This window comes from Coffea arabica, chromosome 6c (genome assembly GCF_036785885.1).
Source record: "Coffea arabica cultivar ET-39 chromosome 6c, Coffea Arabica ET-39 HiFi, whole genome shotgun sequence".
In the NCBI taxonomy this organism is placed as follows: domain Eukaryota; kingdom Viridiplantae; phylum Streptophyta; class Magnoliopsida; order Gentianales; family Rubiaceae; genus Coffea; species Coffea arabica.
This window is the reverse complement of record NC_092320.1, coordinates 22,564,572-22,578,908: the sequence shown is the minus strand read 5'-3', so window position 1 is coordinate 22,578,908 and position 14,337 is coordinate 22,564,572. Positions and strand designations below refer to the sequence as shown.

General features: G+C 36.6%; 1 protein-coding gene, 1 non-coding gene and 1 pseudogene across 3 annotated transcripts; 2 read left to right on the top strand and 1 right to left on the bottom strand.

Annotated features, from left to right (window-relative positions):
• Positions 1-263: 263 nt before the first annotated feature.
• LOC113691730 (uncharacterized) lies at positions 264-1,218 on the top strand. 2 transcript variants are annotated; one of them, XR_003448767.2, is made up of 2 exons: positions 264-450; positions 939-1,218. It is a non-coding gene; the product is annotated as an uncharacterized protein (transcript). The 2 variants fall into 2 exon arrangements; XR_011815429.1 differs by having other exon boundaries at positions 894-1,218.
• Positions 1,219-4,293: 3,075 nt separating this feature from the next.
• Positions 4,294-4,403, bottom strand: LOC113694399 (U6 spliceosomal RNA; annotated as a pseudogene).
• A 1,735-nt stretch (positions 4,404-6,138) lies between these two features.
• LOC113694170 (receptor-like protein kinase FERONIA) lies at positions 6,139-9,353 on the top strand. Its single transcript, XM_027213035.2, has one exon. The coding sequence runs from the start codon at positions 6,160-6,162 to the stop codon at positions 8,992-8,994; it is 2,835 nt and encodes a 944-aa protein (XP_027068836.1). The 5' UTR covers positions 6,139-6,159; the 3' UTR covers positions 8,995-9,353.
• The last annotated feature ends 4,984 nt before the right edge of the window (positions 9,354-14,337 follow it).

The following is a 14,337-nucleotide window of genomic DNA, read 5'->3' as shown; positions in this document are numbered from 1 at the left end:
TATACCCATTGAAGAGTAGAAAACCCACCAACCAAACGGTTGGTAAATCATTGTTGAAAGTTGGTCTTCTATCAGTTTCATTTAGAAACGGTTCCACATCAAAAACCACTCAAGAGAAAAAAAAAAAAAAAAGCAAAAAACGACAATAGCCAATTAATCTGTGAATTGTCTCACTCGAAGATGATGAATCGGATTTTCAAAAGCTTTAATATACGGATAAGCCATTTGTCAAAGTGTGTATACAGGTCAACCTGAACCTAAATCTTAACCACATAAGTGATGACACGTTTCTAATTATCAATATCATTTCCTTATAAATAGGTAAGGCTAGTCCTGTTGTATTTGCTGTTCATATTGGTTTGGCATCAACATACAGCACAATGGCATCAAGAAGGGTTCAATTGGTTTCACTCATCCTCATGACTCTTCTTCTTTCTGGATATTCTAATGGTAATGCTTCTATCTAAGCTGTGTCATACATTGATAGAAACTCGAAAGTGGAGTTCACAAATCAATCGAGCCTTTGATCAAAGATTTTGGCAAATGAAATTGGGTGTTTGATTTAAGTCTCAAGTTTATCAAGTTGGAATTTCAAATGGAGTTTAATTTATTTGTTTATTCTACAGATTCTAAGCCCTTGGCATGTTGATGTCTTGGCTTCCAAACAATTTTTTTTAAAGCAAACCCCGTTCACGGGGAGGGGAAGCTAATCCCAAAATTTTCAAACTAATTGGTTGCTTTGTTGTCTCCTGTCATATACGAATAATTCTTCTCATGTGAATGATTTTTATCTTGTACTTAACACTTGTGCATGCCAGTGTGTACCTGTGTGGGTTTGTGTGCATAAATAATATATTTTGAGTATTATAAGATTTTAATTGCTTTTGGATTAGGTATCAATGGTGAATTGGAGTGTCTGTGTATATATATTGTTGCAGAGATAAACGACGACGATGATGATGGACCGTTTAGCGATTGCAAGTTTGTTGGTACATGCACCACAAGACTTGATTGCATCCAGCAGTGTGGCTACGTGGACTTGCACATCAATAATGTTTTATGCGTTCCTGGATTTAGTGGTCTTCAATGCTGCTGCATTGTGCATGTTCCAAGATAAAAGAAGCTGTAGATTCCAGAAAGGTCTGCCTATTGTGATGCTTGAATTTGCAATCAATTTGACTAGCATTTAATGAATAAAAATATTTTATTTAGTCTGAATTTCGGTTCAATTCTTAATGAGAACAGGTTAATTATTCATGGTAGAATGTTTATATATGAAAGAGTCTGTCAAGCGAATGTCTAATGGATTTCAAGTGTTCATATTTTAAAAAGAGTAATATTAATTAGAGAAAATATATAAATGTAAGATAAGATAATAATTTTTAGTGTGTGAATTTATGTAGCAAATAACGTATGATTTGGGTGTATGGACACTCGTTAGAAATTCCCTATATCAAAATCTAAGGTATGAATCTAAGCTATTTAGTAAATTAAAATTAAATAAGGAAAGTGTTTAAATTCAAGAAGGACAAGGAGCGTAAGTACGTGCTTTCACATTGTAATCTTTGGCATAAATCAAGTGCATTAACTAATACCCATTCTCATTAACAAAAAATTATAATTATTAAAAGATTTTTTTAATGGAGAACTTGTTAGTACAACTAAATTACACTTAAATTACCCTATGAATAAATTCAATCATAATTATTGAGCCCCATGTATTTAAATACTTCCTAAATTCACTGTATTTTTTTCAAAAAAAAAACTAACATTTGAATGTTTGTAACGAGTGCTCATTGACCAACCGTTAGCTAAGTTGATTATTAAATATACAAAATAAATTGAATAATCCATTTTTTAATTTTTTTCGTACGATTTATCATTTTACTACATACACTCATGTCTATTGCTTTCTTATATTGAGAAACTTTCCCTTTTCAAAGGCTAATTCCTTCTATTATTGTTCCAAAAAAAAAATCGCAACAATAAGGTTCTGACTGAGTTCTGGTACCAAACTGTGCCTGCCGGGCTAACACAACCCTGCAAGCAAGAGAAATTTTTTTTTTCTTGGTAAATGTTTGGCTGTCAGGCTGAACCAGTCCGACAGCCACTGAAAAATTTGATAAAAAGCTGTCAGACCACCACCAATGCATTAAGGCTTGGTGGGATGGGAGGCAAGGGGTCGAATCTTACCTCCCACCAATTGCTACAATTAAACATGGCCGTACTTAAAAATTCAGACGGGTGCACTATGCACCCATCTGATTCAATGATGGTTCAGTCTCTTTTGGATTATCTCAAGACCTCTTTTGGCCCTCCTCCTCTTCATAGTATAGGAAGCTATCGTATAAAAAAAAAAAAAAAAAAAAAACGGTCTGCAGTTTTTTTTTTTTTTTTATAACTTCAAGGCTGCCGGGCTTAGTATGCCAGGCTGCCATGATGGCCGGCTGCAGCTTTTTCTTTTTTAACTTCAAGTTAGCCCGGCAGCCTTTTTTTGATAGGACTTTTCCTCATCAGTAGTAGTAGCGGCAGAAGCTTCTTTGAAACGGTAAGAAGGACAAAAAAAAAGCTTCCTACAACTTCCTACCTTTTTTCCACTCACCTTCCTCTCCACTTCCGTCCCATTACATTTTCACCTGCTCTTACAACTTTTTCATTTTAAAAAAAAATTATATAAAAGTTAAATAGATTTTTAATTTTTTTAAGAATCTATAAGTAATATTAGTAGGACAAGTAGTACCCACAAAAAAAAAGAAGCTACCAACTGCCACAGTACTACTCCGTCCAACTATTGACATGTTACAACTTACATCTGCATCTACATTTGAGTTTCCCACCAAAAAAAAAGGGATTAATATTTGTATTCGGTTGTTTGTTTTGCATTGGGGCCATGCAGCCCCTTTTTTTTCACTTTTGATGGCCGCCGATATTTTGGAAATTTATCATGGCTGCGGGCTTAGTGAAGTAAAAACAAAAAAAAGAAGGAAAAAGCTGTAGGCTGGCAGCCGGCAATCAAACATTTAAAAAAAATTTCTCTTGCTTGGCATAGTTTTGTACCAGATCTTTGTTAGAACGTTATTGTTGCGATTTTTTTCTCGAACAATAATTAGAGGAATTAGCCCTTTTCAAAACACTAATACTAGAAGCTTTTATGTTTTCAGAACCGGACCGGGTGTCGACTCGGCCGAGGTTAGGGATCAGGGGTCAATGGGTTCGACTGGGAATCGATAGGGGTCGAACCGGATGACGTCATAAATAAAAATTATTTAAAAATTAAAATATTATATATAAAATATCTAATAATATGTTAATATTAATAAATATATATTCATATATATTTGATGTTTCAAATATATTTAACAAGAAAATACAAAGAAATTAGAACAATCAAGTAGCAATTTATGTTATTTAATAAATATTAACAAGTTTAGAATTAAAATTATGAATTTAATTGAAAAATAACATCAAATTTTATGTCAATATTTATAAAGTATGAAATATTTGAGATATATTAATAAGTTTTAACAATTTAGGGGGCCAAAACATAATATTGAAAAGATTGAATTTTTTTTAAAAAAAATGCCCATTGAACCAGAAAAATCGGTTTTTTTCCAGTCAAACCCGATCAAACCTAATTTTTGATCGGTTTTGACCGGACTTTAAATTTCTGGTTTTTTATCATGATTCGGACCGGACACTTGGTCGATTTCTGGTTCGATCGACCGATCCGATCCGAATTTCAAAACAGAGACTAGAAGCCCCACTTTATTCGTCCGCTTTTATCTCACTTCATTACTTTCTTTTTGTTTTTTTCCCTTTTCCTATTTCATTAACTTTCCTGCAAACACTTGTCCAAAGAGAAAACAAAAGATGTCCCCCACTCTCCACTACTTTATTTTGTGTAATTTCACTGCTAATACCCATAGGCCACCACTCTAGCTTGCCAAGTATTTTTTTTTTCTAGCAAATGAGTCTTTTGTGAAGTAGTCATGTAATTAAGATTAAAGTTTTAAAATCAAAAGTACATAATTCCACGAGTTGTAACTTGTAGATCCGATGAGTTGTAACTTGTAAATCAACTCGTGTTGGTATTTCTTCTGCCATTAAGGGATTATTTTTAGTTTTGATTTTTGGGGGGTAGAGGTTGAAGAGCTTTTTGAATTCTTTTGGAGACCAATGCCCAGGAGAACGGAAATTGCTAAGTGTGCTATACTATTCACCCATCATTTGATTTTATCCACCAATCTTTTTTCGAGTTGTATTTTAATACCTAACCCTACAACCAACACCAATAAAAAATTAGACCATCCTTTTTCTCTCATTTTTGTGTGTCACCCTTGCATAGTCTTTGCAAATCTTCTCTATATCGTTCCAATTTTATTGGATATTCCAAAGGACAGACCATTCCTTTACATTGTATGATAAAGGGAAATAAGCACCTGAACTAAGATATGCATAATAATTTTTAATGTTTACAGTACAATTTGATATTTTTTTCAATTGAAAAGGATAATTTTATTCATTATAATTTCAAAGATAACTTTCAATTGTCCTCTAAAAATGACGATCATTTGAATTTAAAAAAAGTAACGTTGCTCAAAAGACTTGCTCGAGGATGACAAGAAATGATAAGAATTTAACCCCGCCACTAGAAAGGAGAAAACTTCTATGTCCTTATTCCTTCTTTCTTGCTAAATTATCATGGATGTTCTCAGCATCTCTGCACCCCAAAATCAAGTTCTGATCAATTAAATGTAAATCCTCCTATTTCATTCTCACAGCTATGGTAAATAGATTTTTGTACCAAGCACCTTCGCCCAAAAATTAAAAAAAAAAGACCCAATTAGTCCCTTATTTTTTAGAAAAGATTTTTTCGTGCCCCACACTTACAATGGTATAAAATAAGAGTAAATCTTTTATACACTGATGATATATTCACTATCACAATCGGATATACAATATATATGCAAAATTTGAGTTTCAAATTCAAATTCGGATTACATATTATGCATCTAATGGTAAAAGTGTATATGCTGTCGCTGTATAGAAAATTAATTCATAAAATAATGCCTTATATTTTGGAAATATACCACTTTAATCCCATAAATCAAATCCGATCAACTCTCCAGCTAAGAATTGCATACCCCAATCACGCGCTTAATATATTAGGGGCAAAATCGAAAGGTAAAACTCTTCCCCTTTAAAATTAAATGAGGAAATGACCAACTTTGTCCCTCACATATTTGAAAATATTTTCTTTCATGCATCACATTCAAAGGAATGCAAAACCATCCCTGTCATTTTGAACATGTACCAATTTCATCCCACAACCAAATCTAAATCAACGTTCCACCCGAGAACATTCAGCCTGACCGTGTCTCTATATATTTTCATACCCAACCAAATGTAAATCATCTCAAGGCCTATTAGTCAACCAAATGACGAAGAAAAAAGTAGATGTCGCACTAGAATCTCGTTGCTTCACTAGTTAATGCATGTTGATTATTTGAAGAAAATATGAACAGGAAAAATTTGTCTATGAATCTGTTGATAAAACAACAGATGAAAGCAGTGTAAAAGTAGAGCAAGCGAGAAAAAAAAAAGTAAACATCATTGAAACATAGGAGAATTTTATCTAGCTTTTACAAATTACTACATCAACAATTTGCAGTCGAATTTTTCTGGCTTGGTGGCTATGCATTACTATTTCCTTCAAATAATGAAACATGTATCAGTCAGCGAAGCAACCAGGTTTAATTCGCCGTTTGTTTTTGTTTTGGTCATTTAGTTGATTAATAGCCTTGAAATATTGTAATGTAGCTAGGGTGTGCAACCCTTTGCCTAGAAGTTGATAAAAACTCGATTTTTGAACGAAATTAGTAGTACATCTCTAACTTGTAAGGGTATAGATTTTACAAGCTTTAAATATGTGAGACGTAAAAAATATTTTGCAAAAATATAAGGGATGAAATTCATCATTTTCTCTTTTAGTTTTGATTGGGAAGAATTTTGTTTTTCCATTTTGCCCCTGATATAATGCGCATGTGGTGGGGTATATGACTCGAAGCCAGAAACTTGGTCGGAGTTGGGTTATCGAACCAATGAATTGACTTTTCCAACTTAACAAGTCCACGCTAAAACTGCCATCCTCGCTTCGTGATGTTAATTCTACTACCGTTTCGTTATTCATCTGAATTGGGGACTTTAAATTCCACAACATTTCTTAAAGACAAATGGCGAAATCCCAATCCTACACTTCAATGGAATAACGACCAATTTTTCCATCAGAAAAGTGAGTTAGCATTTGAGCTATTTTTGGGGGTGTTAGCATGTGAGTTAGCATGTGAGACAATTTGGATTAGCTCCGTTTGGATTAGCATAATGTTCCTTTTTCTTGTATTCCTCTGCTTTCTCTTCAATTTGTTGTTTGTCATCGCTTCCACTGGCAGTACTCCGCCTTACACCCCCACAGATTATATCCTGATCAACTGCGGCTCATCCTCGAATTCAACCTCAGTTGATGGCCGGAAATGGGACGGCGACGTGGGCTCAAAATTCTCACCGAACGACATGGCAAATATTTCATCAGCAGTCACAGCCACCGAGCTAGACTCCTCAGTCAGCGGAGTCCCTTTTTCAAGTGCCCGAATCATCCGTTCTCAATTCTCTTACACCTTCCCTGTCAGTCTAGGCAAAAAGTTCCTCCGCCTTTACTTCTACCCTACCTCGTACTCCGGCAGTCTCAACACAACTGATTCTTTCTTCAATGTCACGGCTAATAACTACACCCTTCTCAGTAACTTTAGCGCATATCTCACAGTTTCTAGCAAGGGATTCTCACCACCCTTTGTTTTTGAAGAACATACAATCAATTCCGTTGTTAAAGAATATATCCTCAATATTCAGGATATGGATCAGTTCCTCAACGTTACCTTTTTGCCCTCTTCGAATTCCTACGCTTTCGTTAATGGAATTGAAGTTGTTTCAACCCCGGAAGATCTCTACATGGGCAACCATGATATGCTCAGCAATCCCCTTAAATTCGTGGCTTATCCGAATGTTCAGTTTGAGTTTGATCAGAACAAGACTGCCTTTGAAGCTCTTTACAGGCTCAACGTAGGAGGTAATGCAGTTTCTGAGGTGGAAGATAGTGGGATGTTCCGCAGATGGACTTCCGATTTCAAATTCCTCTGGGGCGCAGATGAAGGAAATCAGTTGAGCGATTCTGATAGTGCCATCAAGTACACTACAGAAACCCCAAATTACACCGCACCCCCAGTTGTTTTTGCTACTGCCAGGGCGATGGGAAAGTTCAGCACCAGCTTCAACTTGAGCTGGATGTTTCCTGTTGATTCTGGGTTTTATTATCTCATGAGGTTGCATTTTTGTGAGATTAGTCCCGATTTGATTACAGCGGAGAACCAACGGATGTTCAAAATATTTATCGGTGATAGAATAGCTGAGCCAGAAGCTGATGTTATACATTGGGCAGGCGGCCCAGAAGTCCCGGTATTCAGAGACTACCTCGTGTTCGTTCCAAACCCACCAGACTATCGCCAGACCAAGCAAGACTTGTTTCTTGCTCTGCACCCGAATCTTGATACCAAACCAAAGTATGCTGATGCGATCTTGAATGGCTTAGAATTGTTCAAATTGAATAACACCGACGGGAGTCTTGACGGGACCAATCATGATCCCAAGGGGAATCGTGGAAAATCTCGAGTACCTTTTGCTGCCATCGGAGGAGGGTCAGCAGGAGGGGCTGCCATGGTTTTAATCATTGGTTTCTTGTTTTTCCGGTGGCGATGGAAGAGACGGGTAACAGACGTGGACAAGAAAACTGCTCCAAACCCATCTTGGACCCCACTTTCAACCCCGCCAGGGTCAACAAAGACTGGAGCATCAGGTTCATCGTCGCTTAGAAGATTTTTGTTGGAGGAGATTGGATCCGCTACGGCCAACTTTGATGCCAAGTTTGTGATTGGGACTGGAGGATTTGGAAACGTGTACAAAGGGTACATAGACAACAATCTAACAACGGTTGCGATAAAGCGATTAAATCCTTCATCAAGACAGGGTGCCCGCGAATTCCAAACCGAGATCGAGTTGCTATCAAATTTAAGACATCTTCATTTGGTTTCCTTGATAGGCTACTGTGATGAAAAGGGTGAGATGATCTTGGTTTACGATTATATGGCTAATGGAACCCTCCGCGATCATCTCTACAGAACAGACAATCCACCGCTCCCATGGAAACAACGCCTTCAAATCTGCATTGGCGCCGCCAAAGGGCTGGATTATCTCCACACGGGCACCAAGCACACTATCATTCACCGCGATGTCAAGTCAACCAACATATTATTGGACGAGGCATGGGTGGCCAAAGTTTCGGATTTCGGATTATCCAAACTTGGTCCGAGTGGGATTTACAGCCATATCAGCACGCAGGTCAAGGGGAGTTTTGGCTACATAGATCCGGAGTACTACACGAGACAGCAATTGACGGACAAGTCCGATGTGTACTCATTCGGGGTGGTTTTGTTGGAAGTTTTGTGTGGTCGGGCACCTATTATTCTAGACTTACCCCAGGAGCAGGTGAATTTGGCTGAATGGGCCAAGCAGTGTTACAAAAAAGGGATTATCCATCGAGTTGTGGACCCAGATGTGAAGGGCGAGATTGCTCCCCAATGTTTGAGGATTTTTGCTGAAACGGCCATTAATTGTTTGAAAGATCAAGGGATTCAACGACCGGGAATGGATGATGTAGTTGGTGGCCTTGAATTTGCATTGCAAGTCCAGGAGGCAGCTGAAAATGAGGGTGGTCGACCTGATCCATTTCCCTTGCATATGGATGGTGGAGATGTGCAAAATATGACCGATGATGATACGGATGTGACTTCTGAATCAGGAGGTGACCAAGATTCTGCTGGCAAGATTGAGATGGTATTTACAACTTGGACATCCACGACAAGCGGTGACAACTTCAAGGTTTGACAGTGTTTTCTCTGAGATTCTGAATCCCACTGGACGGTAAGGTTTTTTAATCAACAAACCAACCTTGAGGCTTGAACCTAAGATATTCATTTCAGAGGACTCAAGAGTCTGGTATGCTGTGTCGTTCTTCTTTCTCTCTCTGTCTTTTTTTTTTTCTTATAGTACAGTCAAATGTATAGTATAGTGTGGTTTTGATTGATGCAAGCGCTACGATAAATCCTTGATGGTTGACAATGTGCCCGTAGAATATGTAAAATTTTGTTGCTGTGCCATATTATTAAGGAAACATTGACGAGACGGAAAACATTTAAACTAAATAACACTCGAGGGTCTTAGTTGACATGATATGACAATCAAAAGGCATCGATTTCTTAAAATTTTTTTGTAGGGATTGACATATTTAGGAGATGTAATCTTATACTAATCTCTTCTCTGTATGATAATCTTATACTAATCTTGTACCCCTCTTTTGTTTGTAACTCTCAAATTTAGGTTGCATTCATTATATCCACTGCAGTGTTCCTTTTCTTTTTCTTTTCAGTTGATTTTAATATTTTCTTTTGTTATTGGATTTTTTTAGTGTTCATAAAGAAGGGGGCTTCTTGGCCTATTTTAACGCTATAGAAATGTTAGTGTTACAAATGAGGGATGCAATTCCCCAAATGTTTGGAGATTGATTGAATGAAGCTTGAAGTAAATGTTGGGATCCTTATCACAAAGGTTCAGAAGAAAGTGCCCCACGTAACATGCATGGCTGATCCATCACTTTTTTTTTTTCCAATTTGGTCATGCATGCCATTGTTTCTTCAAAATTATTGCTCTACATTAATTTTTTTCCCTTAGAAATGAAAAATTTTGGGAACTGCTTTTCGTAACACCTTTGAAAATTTGGTTTAGTTTCCTTCATATTTAAACATCATGAGAATTGCCCCATATATGTTCGAGAGAAAAAAACTTTTCTTCTTCCAAAATTTCAAGTTAAAACAAAAAAGTTTAATTACTTCATGAAACGACATTTTTTTTTTTTTTTTTGTCAAACAATCTTAAGAAATTAAGACACACCTCAGAGTGACCTAACATGGTGGGGCTTTAGATGAAGTGTTGATAATAGAAAGGAAGACTTAAAGTTAGCTCAATCCAAATATTCCCAACCAGGCACTCATTATCTAAAGGATGGACCGATAGTGGTTTCAGAAAAAGTAATTTAAGTCCAAGGAGGCAAAGGACGTCAAAGATGGAGAAATCATCCAATAAGAGCAAGAGCCTGTTTAAGTTCAACTAACCAATGGCATGGCTGCTACTTACTACGACAATTCTCCTCGATCGCTGTCAAGTTTCCATCGATATTATTAAGTGACGATCGCTGTCAAGTTTCCATCGATACAAACTCTCTCACTGTCCCCTGCTAGAATTTTATCATTCTTTGGATTTATTCCCTGATGTATTTGTACAATTTGACTGCTGTATTTGTACAAGTTCTTTTATGTAACTTTTCATATCCGTTTCTTCAAACAAAAAGCTTTCTACGTGCCCACTTGAGTGCATATCATATCTAACAGTCATTATGGCGGCAAATGGGACGGCTTCAGTCCAATTTTGGTTACGAGCTCAAATTCGAATTCGATCTAATTTTATCAAGATTAAACTCAAACTTGAAATTGATGAGTTTTCTATGTAAAATTCTGTAATACAAGAGCTAATTACAAAAAAGGGTAACTATCCTCATATCTTTTCTAACTAATTCTTGTGACGCCCGAAGGAAAAGAAAAGGGAAATTTTCTTTATTTATTTATTTTTTCGCATGCGTTTTTCTCACTTTATTTTATTATCAAAATTTTCCAGAGACTTTTATAAGTGAATATAGTTGTCCAATCATTTTTCTAGTATAAATTAGTTCCTGAGAAATAAAGAGTGTATATTGGACGTGGGATCCGTTAATGGCGTTAAGTGCGATAAATTCGACCAATTAGGTTATGTTTTGTATAATATACTAGGTGTTAAGAGATGATTAGAGGTTACTTAGATGGTTTAATGTTGGAGAGACAAAAGGATAAGATTAAAACCCTAATAGGGCCAAGTGTCATGAAACCAATGGAGGGTGGATTTTGACCACCATTCATCACCTTTACTATATACCCAAAATTGATCAAAATCATCTTCATTCTTCAAGCTTCTTGGCCGACCTTCACCTTGAGAGAAAAGAAAAAAAAGCTTCACCTATATCTTCAATTTCTTGCACAAATCTTGGAATCTAACCGATTAAACCTTGAATTAGTCCACACAAAAGACTTGCTAAGGGAGTTTGAAGATCTTGGTGGAGTTGTTTTGGAAGAAAAATCACTAAGCTACTACCTTTCTTGAGGGGTTAAGGTATTTTGCTTGGAACTCACTCTTTGTTCCTAATAATGGCCAATTGGTGCCTTATGGTAGCTAGTTATGTGATTTTATGGAAGATTTTATGGATTGGAGTGGAGTTATCTAAATTTCTGTTTTTTTTTTTAGAATTTTTCTATTTTCCTATAATGGATATGGTTGGCTTGAATTGATGGCTCTAAATGGTGTTAAATAGACCTCTTGTGCGTTAATTGCGGTTATTTGCAAAAAATTTCAGCTTGTGCGGAAAATTTCAGGTTAGGGTTTCAAATCTGCCCTGTTCTAACCGGATTTATTTGAGCATGTTAGAGGCCGAATTAGGCTTAGGTTAAAACATGAAAGTTGTAGCAAATGGTGTTAAACTAGCTGCCTATAAAATTTCAACTCAATCGGAGCACTGTAGCATGTGAAATGACCGAAATACCCTTGACTGCCCATAAGCCCTATTTCACGCCCAGATTTTTGTTTTCGTGGAATTTTCCATTTTTGACCCTGAAAATGCATGATTTGGCTTTGGAGGTCTTCATAATAAATGTAGGTTTATGTCTTGGCTTTGAAACGCCATAAGATTCGTTTCAATCCGATAAGTGTAGCTTCAGATATGGATATTGTGCCAAAAGGTGTATTTGATAGTCTATGATGTGTATGTGGTTAATTTGAGATGAATTGGTGTTGCTTGTAGGATGGAAAAGTAAGGAAATTAAGGGGATATGCTGTCCGATCTTTGAAAGCATTTGATTGCTTTGAATTTGAGTTGAAGGGCTTGGATTTGGGCAAGGCAATGATATATGATGGATGGTTCCTGAGTCGTGGAGGTGAGTGACCCTAAACTATTTCCAAAGCTACTTATGAACTGTTTCCTGCATTCTTTATTCAATTGCATATCATGTGTGCTTGCATGGGAGTTCATGGCATGATTTGGCTTCAATGAGTTCTTGGGGAGTCTTGTGCTGAACACCAACGTTTCCATCACTTGTTTATGTTCATCTGGAGCTCAAAAAGGGGCTCCCTCTTACTGTTCAACGTGAAATGATCTATTTGAGCGTTGGATGTTTAAGTGCAATGATTTCACTGGCTCACCAAAGCAAAAATACGTACATTTGATTTCGGAATCATGACATCATCGAAATACATTATTGTGAAATATATTTGATTACTGATTTTACTGGTTACTCGCTGAGCTTCTAACTCACCCCAAAACTATTTTATTTCCCCTCCACAGGGCTCGAGGCGAAGGAAGCGTTTGTATTAAAGTTCTCCGTGTGAATGGTTGGATGATCTCCTATACCGTTGGAGTTTTAGATTTATCTTGTGCAATATTTGAGACTACGATTGTACTTGTACTTATGTGAGAACTGAGGACTTTTGTCTTATTCTGGAAATTAGTATTGCTCGTATCTCTTGCGGTTTTAGTTTGTAGTATATATAAATTGTGAAACTTTTGATGTATATTTAGGACTTATCTTGTAATTTATTTGAGGACTGTAGTGAACGACTGAGTCCCAGCGAGAGTTGGACAGGCGGCCCGCCGAACCCTTTGGTTTGCCTTAGGGGGAGGTGAAACTGTCACAGTTGGTATCAGAGCCTAGGCTTCAGATATCTGTAGTGTATCCTAGGCTTAAAGTTTAGGATGTCGGACTGTGGGTCTGGTTTGAAATATCAGTGATTTCTTGTGAGACTGAAAATCAGACGAGTGGGATTAAAGTCACTCTTAGTGCTTGCTTGGAAATGCTCGTTTGACTTTTGCGGGATATCTTGATCTGATTAGTACAAGTTGGAATGTCGAGGACGACATTCTTTTAAGGGGGGAGTTTGTGGCGCCCAAAGGAAAAGAAAAGGGAAATTTTCTTTATTTATTTATTTTTAGGCATGCATTTTTCTTACTTTATTTTATTATCAAAATTTTCCAGAGACTTTTATAAGTGAATATAGTTTTCCAATCATTTTTCTAATATAAATTAGTTCCTGAGAAATAAAGAGTGTATATTGGACGTGGGACCCGCTAGTGGCGTTAAGTGCGATAAATTCGACCAATTAGGTTATGTTTTGTATAATATACTAGGTGTTAAGAGATGATTAGAGGTTACTTAGATGGTTTAATTTTGGAGAGACAAAAGGATAAGATTAAAACCCTAATAGGGTCAAATGTCATGAAACCAATGGAGGGTGGACTTTGACCACTATTCATCACCTTTACTAAATACCCAAAATTGATCAAAATTATCTTCATTCTTCAAGCTTCTTGGCCGACCTTCACCTTGAGAGAAAAGAAAAGAAAGTTTCGCCTATATATTCCATTTCTTGCACAAATCTTGGAATCTAACCGATTAAACCTTGAATTAGTCCACACAAAAGACTTGCTAAGGGAGTTTAAAGATCTTGGTGGAGTTGTTTTGGAAGAAAAACCACTAAGCTACTACCTTTCTTGAGGGGTTAAGATATTTTGCTTGGAACCCACTCTTTGTTCCTAATAATGGCCAATTGGTGCCTTATGGTAGCTAGTTAGGTGATTTTATGGAAGATTTTATGGATTGGAGTGGAGTTATCTAAATTTCTATTTTTTTTTTGACAATTTTTCTGTTTTCCTATGATAGATATGGTTGGCTTGAATTGATGGCTCTAAATGGTGTTAAATAGACTTCTTGTGCGTTAATTGCGATTATTTGCGGAAAATTTCAGCTTGTGCGGAAAATTTCAGGTTAGGGATTCAAATCTGCCATGTTCTGACCGGATTTATTTGAGCATGTTAGAGGCCGAATCAGGCTTAGGTTAAAACATAAAAGTTATAGAAAATGGTGTTAACTATCTGCCTGTAAAATTTCATCTCAATCGGAGCACTGTAGCATATGAAATGACCGAAATACCCTTGACTGCCCATGAGCCCTATTTTGCGCCTAGATTTCTATTTTCATGGAGTTTTCCATTTTTGACCTTGAAAATGCATGGTTTAGCTTTGGAGGTCTTCATAAG